The sequence below is a fragment of the Dryobates pubescens genome, chromosome 15 (genome assembly GCF_014839835.1).
Source record: "Dryobates pubescens isolate bDryPub1 chromosome 15, bDryPub1.pri, whole genome shotgun sequence".
NCBI classification, from domain to species: Eukaryota; Metazoa; Chordata; class Aves; order Piciformes; family Picidae; genus Dryobates; species Dryobates pubescens.
Genome location: NC_071626.1, coordinates 25,194,664 through 25,208,129, shown reverse-complemented (window position 1 = coordinate 25,208,129; position 13,466 = coordinate 25,194,664). Strand labels below are relative to the sequence as shown.

Sequence of the window (13,466 nt, the reverse complement as noted above, 5' to 3'; positions counted from 1 at the left end):
CCAGCTGAGGCTGTCAGCCACCAGGCTCTTTGTAGAGTCCAAGCTGCTCTCTCTTTATTTCAGACTTTATAACCAATGCTTCTTGCACAGCTTGGAGATTGATAGCTTGGGATGGAATAGTTGGAGTTATGGATGTGAACTCCAGCACAGGAGGTTCCACCTCAACACAAGGAGGAACTGCTGCACTGTGAGGGTCCCAGAGCCCTGGAGCAGGCTGCCCAGAGAGGTTGTGGAGTCTCCTTTCTGCAGACTTTCAAGACTCATCTGGATGTGCTCCTGTGTGACCTGTGCTGGATTCTATGCTCCTGCTCTGGCAGGGGGGTTGGACTTGACCTTTAGAGGTCCCTTCCAACCTCTAACATCCTGTGAGCCTGTGATGTCCTGCAGTAAAATGCATGTGGGGTGACTTCTGAGACTGAGACCTGCTGGAGAGAGTCCAAGGGAAGGCTGCAAGGATGCTGAAGGGACTGCAGCACTGCCTGGGGAGGAGAGGCTGAGAGCCCTGGGGCTGTTTAGTCTGGAGAGGAAAAGACTGAGAGGGGATCTGATCAATGTCTATCAATAGCTGGGGGTCAGGAAGGAAGGGACAGGGACAGCCTCTGCTCACTTGCACCCTGGGATAGGACAAGGGGCAATGGATGGAAACTCCAGCACAGGAGGTTCCACCTCAACATGAGGAAGAACTTCTTGACTGTGAGGGTCCCAGAGCCCTGGAGCAGGCTGCCCAGAGAGGTTGTGGAGTCTCCTTCCCTGGAGCCTTTCCATCCCTGTCTGGATGTGTTCCTGTGTGACCTGTGCTGGATTCTGTGGTCCTGCTCTGGCAGGGGGGTTGGACTTGATGATCTCTTTGGGTCCCTTCCAGCCCCTGACACCCTGGAATCAGTGATACTTGTATTTCTTGTGAAGATGTATCTGAGATCAAGTAAGAGTTCTTGCTGAGCAGGAGAAGGTTGGTTTAATGGGGGGGTGTGGAACTTTGCTGAATTACTGCTGGACAACTGTAAAATGCACCATAAACAGAAGGCTAGATTCAAAGATTAAATGTGCTTGCTTAGTCTACCTCTTCCTCTGGGCTTTAAGTTGGTCTCAGTGTGTAGTCAAACAGCATGAAGTCAGCACAGCAAAACCTGGCACTTCCTCAAAATCAGCTGTTCCGGTTTGAAAATGAATACCCAAAACTCTGCAGACTTCTGGACACCACACAGCAGCACCTGACAGGACTCCCAATCACCTGAGAATAATAGCCTCCTGCCCCCCAGCCCCACAGATACACTGCTAATGTACCCACACAGACATACACATCCCATCACTCATAACCTGACACCTCCTTCTGGAGCCCTGACACCTGCTTGAACATGTGCAGAGAAGGGCACCAAGGCTGGGGAGGGGTCTGGAGCACAGCCCTGTGAGGAGAGGCTGAGGGAGCTGGGGTTGCTTAGCCTGGAGAAGAGGAGGCTCAGGGGAGACCTCATTGCTCTCTGCAACTCCCTGAAGGGAGGTTGTAGCCAGGTGGGGGTTGATCTCTTCTGCCAGGCACCCAGCAACAGAACAAGAGGACACAGTCTCAAGCTGTGCCAGGGGAGGTAAAAAAAGCCTCATGGCACCCTGGAATAATTTCCAGGGGTTTCCTTTTTTGGCTCCTGCTATGAGCTTAGAAACTCACTGGGTGCAGTTAAAGAATCCTAAGCAAAAGCAAAGCTCTGAGGTCTTCAGAAGGCACAGGGGACTGGAGAGCACGCCTCAGCTGGAAACATGTCTCAGAGCCTCAGCACCCAGTGTTTGTTTCTTTGCTGAGAGTAAGATGATGTTTGTTTAAGTTTGTGTTTCCTGGCAATGATACTGGTGGCTAATAGAGCAGCTGCAGGGCAGCTGATGCTCCTGTCCTATATCTACAAGAAACAAAACAAAGTCAATAAAACAGTGGTACAGCTGGCCCCAGGGTATCTGTGTATGCACCAGGGACTGGTCAGTTGCTAAAACTTCAGTCCTGCCTCCCCTTCCACTCATACATTGTAGATGGATGGCCATGAGCCAGCAATGTGCTCTGGTGGCCAAGAAGGCCAATGGCATCCTGGGGTGGATTGGACATGCTGTGGTTAGTAGGTCAAGAGAGGTTCTCTTCCCCCTCTGCTCTGCCCTGCTGAGGCCACATCTGGAATATTGTGTCCAGTTCTGGGCCCCTCAGTTCAGGAAGGACCTCAGGGAACTGCTTGAGAGAGTCCAGAGCAGAGCCACAAAGATGATGAAGGCAGTGGAACATCTTCCTCATGAGGAGAGCCTGAGGGAGCTGAGGGCTCTGTAGCTTGGAGAGGAGGAGCCTGAGGGTGACCTCATTCATGTTGATGAATCTGTGCAGGGTGAGTGCCCAGAGGCTGGAGCCAGGCTCTGCTGGGGGATGCCCAATGCCAGCACAAGAGGCAGTGGTGGAAGCTGAGGCAGAGGAAGTTCCATGGAAACAGGAGGCAAATGTTTTCCCTGTGAGGGTGACAGAGCCCTGGCACAGGCTGCCCAGGGGGGTTGTGGAGTCTCCCTCTCTGGAGAGATTAAAAACCCAGCTGGTTGTGTTCCTGTGTGACCTGCTCTGGGTACTCCTGCTCTGGCAGGGGGCGCTGGATGAGCTTTGGGGGTCCCTTCCAGCCCCTCACATTCTGTGGCTCTGTTTTTCTCTCATTTTTTCAAACCATTTTCACCATTATTGCCCAAGCAGGAAGTTCCTGCTTTGCAATGCATTAACCTGGGCTATGTTTCATCTGTCTCAGCCACCTCAGCAGAGTTCCCATTGCTGAGGCACAAATCAGGAAAACATTGTTCCCTTCTCATACAGCTCCAAAGTAAACTTCCTCTGTTTTGATGTTGGGGTTGAGCCCCTATTACAGGAGGGTTCTGGACATGCTGGAGCATGTCCAGGCAAGGGCCAAAAGGATGATCAGAGGGCTGGAGCTGCTCTCCTGTAAGGACAGACTGGGGCTGTTCAGTCTGGAGAAGAGGAGGCTCCAAGGAGACCTTCTTGTGGCCTTCCAGTATCTGAAGGGGGCTCCAAGAAAGCTGGGGAGGGACTTTTGAGGATGTCAGGGAGTGATAGGACTGGGGGGAATGGAGCAAAACTAGAAATGGGTAGATTGAGATTCAGATTGGATGTGAGGAAGAAGTTGTTGCCCATGAGGGTGGTAAGAGACTGGCACAGGTTGCCCAGGGAGGTGGTGGGAGCCTCATGCCTGGAGGTGTTTGCAGCCAGGCTGGAGGTGGCTCTGGGCAACCTGCTGTAGTGTGAGGTGTCCCTGCCCATGGCAGGGGGGTTGGAACTGGCTGAGCCTTGAGGTCCCTTCCAACCCAGACGATTCTATGATTCAAGGTGCAGTGCTGTTGCTGTACTTTTTCCTTCCCACAAAGAGGGTAGCTCCCTCCCTCCTTGTAACCAAGAAGCTGTCCCAAATAGAAATTCACAGGTTTGTCTAGCTTGGTTTCTTTAAAAGTGGCTTCTTGGAGTGGGGGTTGTGGACAGTTTGCAGTGCTCTGTCCCTTGGGGGATGGAATCACTGAAGCCCAATTGCCCTAACCAGTGAGGGCAAAGCTTCAGAGGAGCAGCTAGAAGTGCAGATAGTCATTTTGAAGAGGCAAATTAACCATTCCCCAGCTGCTGAGGGCAACAAGTCCTCCTGTCCTGTCTAAGCTGAGGCCAGGGGTGGTTGAGTCATGTCTGTGAGGTCACTGGGCAAGCTGGCATCCGAACTGGGGCTGCCATCCAGGTTCTTGGAAACCTAGGTGTGCTGTGTCAGTGCTGACTTATGCTCTGCTCCTAAAGGCCCTTGAGCTTTATAGTCTGATGGTAACAGGGAACACAAATTAGCTGCTGGGCTTTTCTGATTCTTCTCAAGCCCAAAGCAAAGGAGCTTCCTGAAATGGCCTTGGAGAACTAATTGAATCTCTGCAGAATTCTCCTGCGGCTTCAGATCCTGAAATCATTAACTGAAATGCAGAGGATCGTAAAATCTCTCTCTTCCTGCTCAGCATTCTGTGTCCTGTGCTCGTTTCAGAGGCTGTTAGGGAGTTGTCTCTGTGATAGAGCTTCCCATCTGAACTGGAGCATGGCAATAGATTTATTCAAGCAGCTTGTAGTTGTGTATGTATGCATGCATATAGCTGTGTATTGGTAGATCTCTGTGTGTAATATTTGCCATGCTATTACCTCAATAACATGGTTCAACAAACAGTATTATTGCACTAACAAAACAGGAGCCTGCAGTTCCTGGAGGCATCTTCAGAGGCAGAAAGGAATGAGGCTCCTCAGGCTGAGAGGGACCTGGGGGTGCTGGTCGACGGTAGACTGAACATGAGCCTGCAGTGTGCCCAGGCAGCTAAGAGGGCCAATGGCATCCTGGCCTGCATCAGGAACAGTGTGGCCAGCAGGAGCAGGGAGGTCATTCTGCCCCTGTACACTGCACTGGTTAGGCCGCACCTCGAGTCCTGTGTCCAGTTCTGGGCCCCTCAGTTTAGGAAGGAGGTTGACTTGCTGGAACGAGTCCAGAGAAGAGCAACAAAGTTGGTGAGGGGTTTGGAACATAAGCCCTACGAGGAGAGGCTGAGGGAGCTGGGGTTGCATAGCCTGGAGAAGAGGAGACTCAGGGGTGACCTTATTACTCTCTACAACTACCTGAAGGGAGGTTGTAGACAGACGGATGTTGGTCTCTTCTCCCAGGCAAGCAGTACCAGAACAAGAGGACACAGTCTCAGGCTGCGCCAGGGGAGATACAGGCTGGATGTTAGAAAAAAGTTCTATACAGAAAGAGTGATTGCACATTGGAATGGGCTGCCTGGGGAGGTGGTGGAGTCGCCATCACTGGAGGTTTTTAGGAGAAGACTTGACAGGGTGCTTGGTGCTGTGGGTTAGTTGATTGGGCGGAGTTGGATTGGTTGATGGGTTGGACGCGATGATCTTGAAGGTCTCTTCCAACCTGGTTTATTCTATGTATTCTATGTATTCTATGTATTCTAGTGAAATGGAACTTGTTACTGCTTCCTCTCTGCAGTATCAAATACTTTGTGTGTGTGTGTGTGTGAAAACAACCTTGTTCCATAATTCTCTCACCTATCTGCTTCCTTGGACCTTTGATTACATCAGTACAGTTATTTCAATGGAATTCATAGAATCATAGAACAGTTTAGGCTGGAAGAGACCTTAGAGGTCATCTAATTCAACCTCCCTGCCATGGGCAGGGATACCTCTCAACCAGCCCAGGTGACTCAAGGCCACATCCAGCCTGGCCTTGATCATCTGCAGGGAGGGGGCATGGTGCAGAAAGGATCTTCTGGCCAGTCAGGCCTGCACAGCACTATGACCACAGAAGAAGCACAAGGCAAGCTGTGACTGGTGGCAGCGTGTCAAGAGGACAGTCTCAAGCTGCACCAGGGGAGGTTTAGGCTGGATGTTAGGAAGAAGTTCTTCATAGAGAGATTGGCCATTGGAACGTGCTGCCCAGGGAGGTGGTGGAGTCACCATCACTGGAGGTGTTTAAGAGGAGGCTGGATGAGGCACTTGGTGCCATGGTTTAGTTGATTAGATGGTGCTGGGTGATAGGTTGGACTTGATGATCTCAAAGGTCTCTTCCAACCTGGTCTATTCTATTCCTCAAGATCATCGTGTCAAACCAATCATCCAACACCACCTAAACAACTAACCCATGGCACCAAGCACCCCATCAAGTCTCCTCCTGAACACCTCCAATGATGGTGACGCCACCACCTCCCCGGGCAGCCCATTCCAATGGGCAATCACTCTCTCTGTGTAGAACTTCCTCCTAACCTCCAGCCTGATTTGATGGGTTGATTCTGTGATCCTGTGATACGCTGCAAGATGCCAGCAGGAAGGCCTGAGAAGTTGTTTGTGTTCATCTCCAGTTTTCATTTCTTTACCGTGAACTTTGAACAGCTTTGTAGTGTAACCTCCTGGGGACCCAGGCTCCTTTTGTGTCATCTCACTTTCACACACTTGTTTCCGACTCAGCTTGCCATGCAGCACCTTTGTAGTGATTACCTACTGCTGCAGTTTCCCCTCCTCCTTAAGTGGAGGTCCCTACCATGTCTGCAACACTGCCGTTCCTATTCTCCGCTGGGACTAAAGAGCCCAGAGGTGAGAGCCTGTGTGCTGACTCAAAGCCTGCATACTTGCACTCCATCAGCCTACACTGTGATTGGAAGTGACTTTGTTTGGATGTGCTTAATTACAGCCTGCATTTCGTGGGGACACGTAGATTTCTGATGGAATGACTGAAAGCCTCCAGCATTAGTCATTCCTGATCTGTAAATCGTTTTATCACCAACGTTCAGCCTACTTACACCCCAGCCACAGCAAAGGCAATCCCCCAAAGGTACAGTTTGACCCTCGCCTCAGTCTCGGGCGGGCCCCTCTGTTTCTCCTCGTCTCTCTCCGCAGCATGCCAGCCAGCGGCGTTTCCTCTCCAGCGGCCACAAAGGACTTGGCTGCGGTTTGTTGGCTGGCAGCGTTTGGCGGCATCCTCTGCGGAGAGCTGAGCGGAGAGCTGCTCCTCCTCTGCGCAGGCCTGCGCAGCGCTCGGCTCCTGCCAAAGCCAGGGCGGCGCGTTTCAGCCCCCGATTCAAACTTGCTGCCGCCGCTCTGTCGGCCTGGCTGCAGGCCGTGCCAGCGTGAGCGGGGGAAGCCCTCTGGAGCTGGGGAAGCCCAGGGGAGTCGGAGGCCGCGTGGGTGGGCTGCGAGGGAAAGCAACATCCTCGCCCCCGCTCGCTGCTCCTGTTAACCATTGTCTCTCTTGTTCTCTTGTCGTCCCCAGGAACGAGTGGAGTATCTCTTTCTCATAATTTTTACAGTGGAAGCATTTTTAAAAGTAATAGCATATGGCCTCCTCTTTCACCCCAACGCTTACCTCCGCAACGGCTGGAATTTACTAGATTTTATAATTGTGGTAGTAGGGTGAGTACCCTTTTCCTGTCTTCTCAGCCCCTGCCCACACGGGGGTCCTGGCAGCCCTGGGCGGCAGCAGGGGGGTGGGGGAGCGCCGGGTACCTTACCCGGGGGGGTTGGTAAAGGTTGCTGCCCATTGCCTTCCTCCTGCAGCCATCGCTGGCTCCTCTTGCGTTGGCTCCTCTGTGGACTCCGCATTGCTTCAGGACATTTGGCTGTGGAGCCTAAAAACGCAGTTGCCTCGTTGGTCTACTGCAGGCATCACCTGCTGCATCCCCACCTGGTTTATTCTGTGTATTCGAATTGCAGTGTGTAGCAATGATTTGCCTTGAGGTAAATAGTAAGGGCTGACCAGCACAGAACCACAGAATCGACCAGGTTGGAAAAGACCTCAGAGGATCGTCAAGTCCAACCTATTGCCTAATACTTCCTGACAACTAAACCATGGCTCCAAGTGCCACATTCAATCCCTTTTTGAACACCCCCAGGGATGGGGACTCCACCACCTCCCTGGGCAGCACATCAGTTGATGTGCATTTTCTGTCTGGTGTCTCCCTTGCTGCTTAGCCTTTTTCAAGGCCTTTTATTGCTTTGCAGTACATGGGAATGAAACTGCTGTGTGGAAATGTGGATAAAAGGAGTGCAAGGCTAGTGTGAGGTGTCCCTGCCCATGGCAGGGGGGGTTGGAACTAGATGATCCTTGAGGTCCCTTCCAATCCTAACAATGAGGTTGGACTTGACGATCTCTGAGGTCTTTTCCAACCCTATCGATTCTATGATTCTGTGATTCTGATTCTATGATTCTGTGATTCTAATTCTATGATTCTAAGGCTAATGGACAAAATCAAATGCCTGAATATTCTGAAGTGCAAGAAAACCCCTTAGCTGGTGAACCTGTATGAATATTAAGAAGCATATCTAGGTGGGACTCTTCATTCAGATCAGAGTTGGATGACAAATGCATTCTGCCAGCTTGTGAAAGTTTATTGATGTTTCTCATTCTCAGGTGGAAAAATTAAAGCCCAGGGTTCCATATTTACAAGCAAAGCCTTCTTCAGTTCCATTGCACTGTTCTGCTGCTGCTATCAACCCTTTTGATTTTGACCCTTTTAATGTTTTAAGCTTTTTAAAGCCTGACTTTGCTATTGTAGATCAAAATGCCACTTTGAGCTGCAACCTTTCTAATCCCTTTATTCCTCTCAAGATTGGTTTTTTTTTTTCCCCCCAAGCCTGGCATTTAATTTATTTGAACACAAGCAAAGTACAACACTGGGGTAGTTTTAGGCTATGCCTTTAAAAATGTTTCACAGCTCTTCAATAGAAAATAGCAAAATGTAAATAAATCACTACTGGGTATAAAAAGGAAACAATGATGGTTCTAAACAATCCCCTTGGAGAGATAAAGGACTTCAACTAGTTGTACAAGAACAGCCTCTCTTCTCTTCCTTCTTCACTCTGGGAGAGATACTGACTGGCTTCTGCTTGACCTTGGCTGCATAGTTTTGGCTAAGTCTAACTCCTCTGCTCCTTTCTCTTCTCCCTTTTATGTACAGCATGGGGGAAGGGCAGGCAGGAAGGGAGAAGCTAGAAGCTTCCCCTGGTCTTTAGCCGGGGGGGGGTCCTTGTGCTGTTCATTAACTGTAAATCCCTGTAAATATTGCATTTAAATGTAGATTGTAGTTTAGCTTGTAAATACAGCTCTCACTTGCTTCCAACTGAGCTGGTCTGGCAAATTAATTGCTGTCTACAGCTACCTGAAGCCAGGTGGGGGTTGGTCTCTTCTCCCAGGCAAGCAGCACCACAACAAGAGGACACAGTCTCAAGTTGTGCCAGGGGAGGTTTAGACTGGAGGTTAGGAAGAAATTCTTCCCAGCAAGAGAGATTGGCCATTGGGATGTGCTGCCCAGGGAGGTGGTGGAGTCAGCATCACTGGAGGTGTTTAGGAAGAGCCTGGATGAGGCACTTGGTGCCATGGTTTGGTTGATCAGATGGTGTTGGGTGATAGGTTGGACTCGGTGATCTCAAAGGTCTCTTCCAACCTGGTTAACTCTGTATTCTCTTTAATACTGGGGGGGGGAGGGGAGGAATTTTCAACCCACCACCAGATACCTTCTGCTTTTTTCTACAAGCAAGGGGGTTGAATTGTAGCTGATGAAGGGAAGAGGTGAAGGATGAACAACGCCTGAAGACAAAGAGAAGAACTCTTCACCTGAGTAATTTGTCCCATCCTCCCACCACTCCATTGTTAGAGAGTTTCATCGCCCACAAAAACTTCTTTCACCTCTTTACTGAGGAAATTCTGCATCAGCTTCTAGGGAAATCATCAGAAGAGACAGTAGCAGTCATCTGAACCCACTCAGAATTTCTGCCCCAGCCTGGAGTCCATCTCCCTTCTTGACCATGCCTGTGCTGGCCCCCCAAAATTATGTCAGCAAAGTGGTGTGTGCTGTTCAATCCCTCCTGCTTTCCAAGATCACAGGCAAAACTGAGTGGAAGAACATTTCCCAGTGAGAGGGAGGAAGAACAAACTAGAACCTGTTCACAGGATGTTAAGGGTTGGAAGGGATGTCCAGAGATCAAGTCCAACCCCCCTGCCAGAGCAGGACTATAGAATCCAGCACAGGTCACACAGGAACACATCCAGACAGGGATGGAAAGGCTGCAGAGAAGGAGACTCCACAACCTCTCTGGGCAGCCTGCTCCAGGGCTCTGGGACCCTCACAGTCAAGAAGTTCCTCCTCATGTTGAGGTGGAACCTCCTGTGCTGGAGTTTCCATCCATTGCCCCTTGTCCTATCCCAGGGCACAACCGAGAAGCTGTTCTTAGTCCCAGGGCTAAGTCTCCCTGTGGGCATAGTGCTTCTCTTTATGGTAGTGACCAGTTGTGTTTCTTCTTTGCTCCTCCCCACAGTCAGAGGATCCCACAGAGAATTGGTAATCGGAAGCTGGAAAATCCCCAACCCCTCCCTTGGCACTGAGGTCCAATTTTGTGGCTGCTTTTGCCTTTGAATGCCCTCAGATAGCTCACCTGCTTGGGAATTGCTCAAGGTGAAGAAAGATTGGCGAAGAAAAGCCCTTTGAATGTGATGATTCCCTTTTTGTTTTTGTGAGGGACTTTTTAAAGAGAGGATAGATACCTCTCCTTCCCCTGGGATGTGAATGAGCAGGGCTCCAGGGAGCACAGGGCAGCACTGTATCCAGTTTAAGTACAGTCCTGCTAGCTCAGTTAATCAGCAAGATTATATTCAGACTGAAATTAATTCCCTTGCCAATGACAGAAGCTGCAGCTCTCAACTCTTCTATCTGGTTTTGCCTCCAGCAGCTCTCAGTCACTGGATGGGGAACAAAAACTGTAGCTGGTGAGGGATTGCATGAGTATAATGTGGCCAAGACCCCAAGGTCTTTGTTAAACAGCAACAATCACAAGTGACAGATTCTACGTCAAGGCCAGATGGGTTCCTTTGATGTTTAGCTGTTGAAACTCACTTCTGGAGTACCACAGCCTGGGCTCCTGAGCTGCTTTCCCTTCCTACAACCCCTCTGCAAAATCACCATAGTAAGAGCATTGGTTCTCATTCTGCCCTGTGTCCTTTTCCTAGGGGCAGTCTGAAACCCCTCAGTGACATTCTGTTTAAAGTACTTCTTCAAGTACTGCTCTAAGTTGAGGGTGATTAAAACCAAAAAAGATAGGTCTCAGATCCTTTGTTTGACTCTAAAGCCACCTAGTATCCCCTGTTTGACACATACAGAGTCAGAATGGGCTGGGTTGGAAGGGACCTCCAAAGCTCTTCCAGTCCAACCCCCTCTGCACTCAGCAGGGACATCCCCAACTAGATCAGGTAGCCCTGCCCAGCCTAGACCTTGAATACCTCCAGGGATGGGGCCACTACCACCTCCCTGGGCAACCTGTTCCAGTGTTCCACCACCCTCATGGTGCAGAACTTGTTCCTAACATCCAATCCAAATCTGCTCTGCTCTAGTTTGAAGCCATTGCCCCTGGTCCTGTCCCTGCAGGCCTTTGCAAACAGTCTCTCTCCATCCTTCTTGTAGCCCTCTTCAGGTACTGGAAGGCTGCTATTAGGTCTCCCTGGAGCCTTCTCTCCCCCAGCTCCCTCAGCCTGTCCTTGTAGCAGAGCTGCTCCAGCCCCCTGGTCATTTTCATGGCCTCCTCTGGACCTGATCCTTCAGGTCCATATGCTTCCTGTGTTGAGGGCTCCGGACCTTGAAGAGGTCTTCTGTCTTGAAGAGATATTTTAACACAGCTAGCTTCCTTTGTGTGAAAACATAGCAATCCATAGAGTGAGAGGGAAATGGACATGTGTAAGATCAAACATAACTTCTAGAGGGAAGCCTCAGATTCTATAGAATTTTTATAGCTATGTGCCTGTGTACTTTCCCCTGCCCCCTGAAAAGAGGTCCTTAGTAACCAAAGGGTATTTAGAGTCAGGCCACAACAATGCACAGTGGAATCACATTGGACCACAGAGTTATTGAGGCTGGAATAGACTTCTGAGCTCATCAAGCCCAGCCTAGGACCCAACCCCACCACACCAGCTGAGCACTGAGTGCCACATCCAGTCTGGCCTTAAACACCTCCAGGGACAGCGACTCCACCACCTCCCTGGGCAGTCCATTCCAGTCTCTAATTCCCCTTCCCATCAGGAGGTGCTTCCTAACATCCAACCTAAACCTCCCCTGGCACAGCTTCAGGCCATGCCCTCTCCTCTTGGCACAAGCTGCCTGGGAGCAGAGCCTGACCCCCACCTGCCTACAGCTTCCCTTCAGGTACTTGTAGAGTGTGAGAAGGTCCCCCCTGAGCCTCCTCTCCTCCAGGCTGAACACCCCCAGCTCCCTCAGCCTCTCCTCCTCAGCCTTGCCCTCCAGTCCCTTCCCCAGGCTGGTTGCTCTCCTCTGGACCTGCTGCAGCCCCTCAAGATCTTTCCTGCAGCGAGGGCCCAGAGCTGCACACAGTGCTGGAGGTGAGGCCTCAGCAGTGCCATGCACAGGGGCAGAATTCCATCTCTGGTGCTGCTGGCCACACTATTCCTGATCTAAGCCAAGCTGCCATTGGCCTTCCCTGCCCCCTGGGCACACTGATGGCTCCTGTTCAGCTGCTGTCACCCAGCACTGCCAGGTCCCTCTCTGCCAGGCTGCTCTCCAGCCACTCATCCCCCAGTCTGTAGCCTGTGTGGGGTTACTGTGGCCAAAGTGTAGGATCCTGCCCTTGGCCTTGTTGAAGCTCAGCAGCAGCAGAGGGGAGCACTGAACACAACTCCTTTGTTTTCTGGAGGGAAGGTGCACTTCAGACCCGTGGGCTCGTAGCCCCTTGTCGTGCTTGCAGCGCTGAAGGTCTGCTTGTTCATCTGCCAAGGCTTTTAAGGCTTGCTTCTCTCTTACCTTTAAACAGCCTATGACCCTGCTGTAGCAACACCATTAAGGAAGAAAGATGCTTTGAAGACAAATGTCGGTGTGAGGCAATCAACCCTGTGCTGTGAATAGGAACATTATTAGTTCGGAGTGGAGCTCACACCCCTGAGCTGGCTAATGAGGCACAACCCCCAAATGCTAATGGCTGAGTCAAAATTGCTTCCTGCTTCTTCCAGCACTGCTGTTCCTCTTTTGGAAAACATCAAAACTTTCAGCTGGAGCAGTGATGTCCTGCAGTATTAGGGCTGTTGAAGGAAGTTTCTCTAGAGAGAAGGCTAAGCCAGCAGCGTTGTGCTGGGGTCTCTGTCCTCCCTGGCAGCGCTGCGATTCCTCTGCCGCACTCATTCTCCGGGGGGCCCGCAGCTTCTGCCAGCAAAATTGGTGTTGCAGTTTGAAAAGCAGCCCTGCTTGGGAAGGTAAGGAGGGAGTGCATCTGGAAAGGAGCTGGAAGATGTAATTACCATGGATGTCTTTCTGAAGACCTGTGGAGAGTTGCTAAAGGGCAGAGCAAAAGCCCCTTTGTACTCGCAAATCACAGGTGAACTGTAAAGCACTCGGAGAATAGCCTTACGTTTTACCATGTCTGTATACCAGGGAGGAGTCTTTCAGCTGCCTTTGATTGCTGCCTTGGTTTTGGCCTCAGAAATACCAAACCCTCTGCTGTCTTTCTATATTCTAGAGGCCTCTGACAAGTTCTATAAAAATCAGCATGCCCTACCCACAGAGGAAGAGATGAAGAGCTGTAGAGTAGGTTACAGCCTTGTCGTGCTGCTGTTGGGTTCATCTAGCAAAGGGAAAACCTTTCCTAGATGCTTCAGATGTCAAAAGAGAAGCAGAAAAACAGGAGAAATGACAGCCAGGCTAGATGCAGTCCTGTCACAGAATCAGAAGTGAAGCTGCTGTTAATTGTGCTCATCAGTGGAAAGTACCACAGGACATGGATTTAGGCTGGCAGAAAGTATCACAGAATCACAGAAACATTTAGGCTGGGAAAGCCCCTCAGGATCACCAAGTCCAACCCAGAGCCCTACTCTGCAAGGGTCACCCCTAAACCATAGCCCCAAGCACCACAGCCAAACCACCTTGAAACACAGCCAGGCTTGGGC

The 13,466-nt window shown here is 50.7% G+C and overlaps 1 protein-coding gene across 1 annotated transcript in view; it reads left to right on the top strand.

The window, feature by feature from the left end:
• Window positions 1-13,466, top strand: part of CACNA1C (calcium voltage-gated channel subunit alpha1 C) — a 669,515-nt gene that overhangs the window by 378,232 nt on the left and 277,817 nt on the right. Inside the window, exon 4 of the mRNA XM_054168007.1 lies at window positions 6,804-6,943. Within this exon, the coding sequence (XP_054023982.1) occupies window positions 6,804-6,943 (140 nt within the window). The remainder of the gene's footprint in view (window positions 1-6,803; window positions 6,944-13,466) is intronic.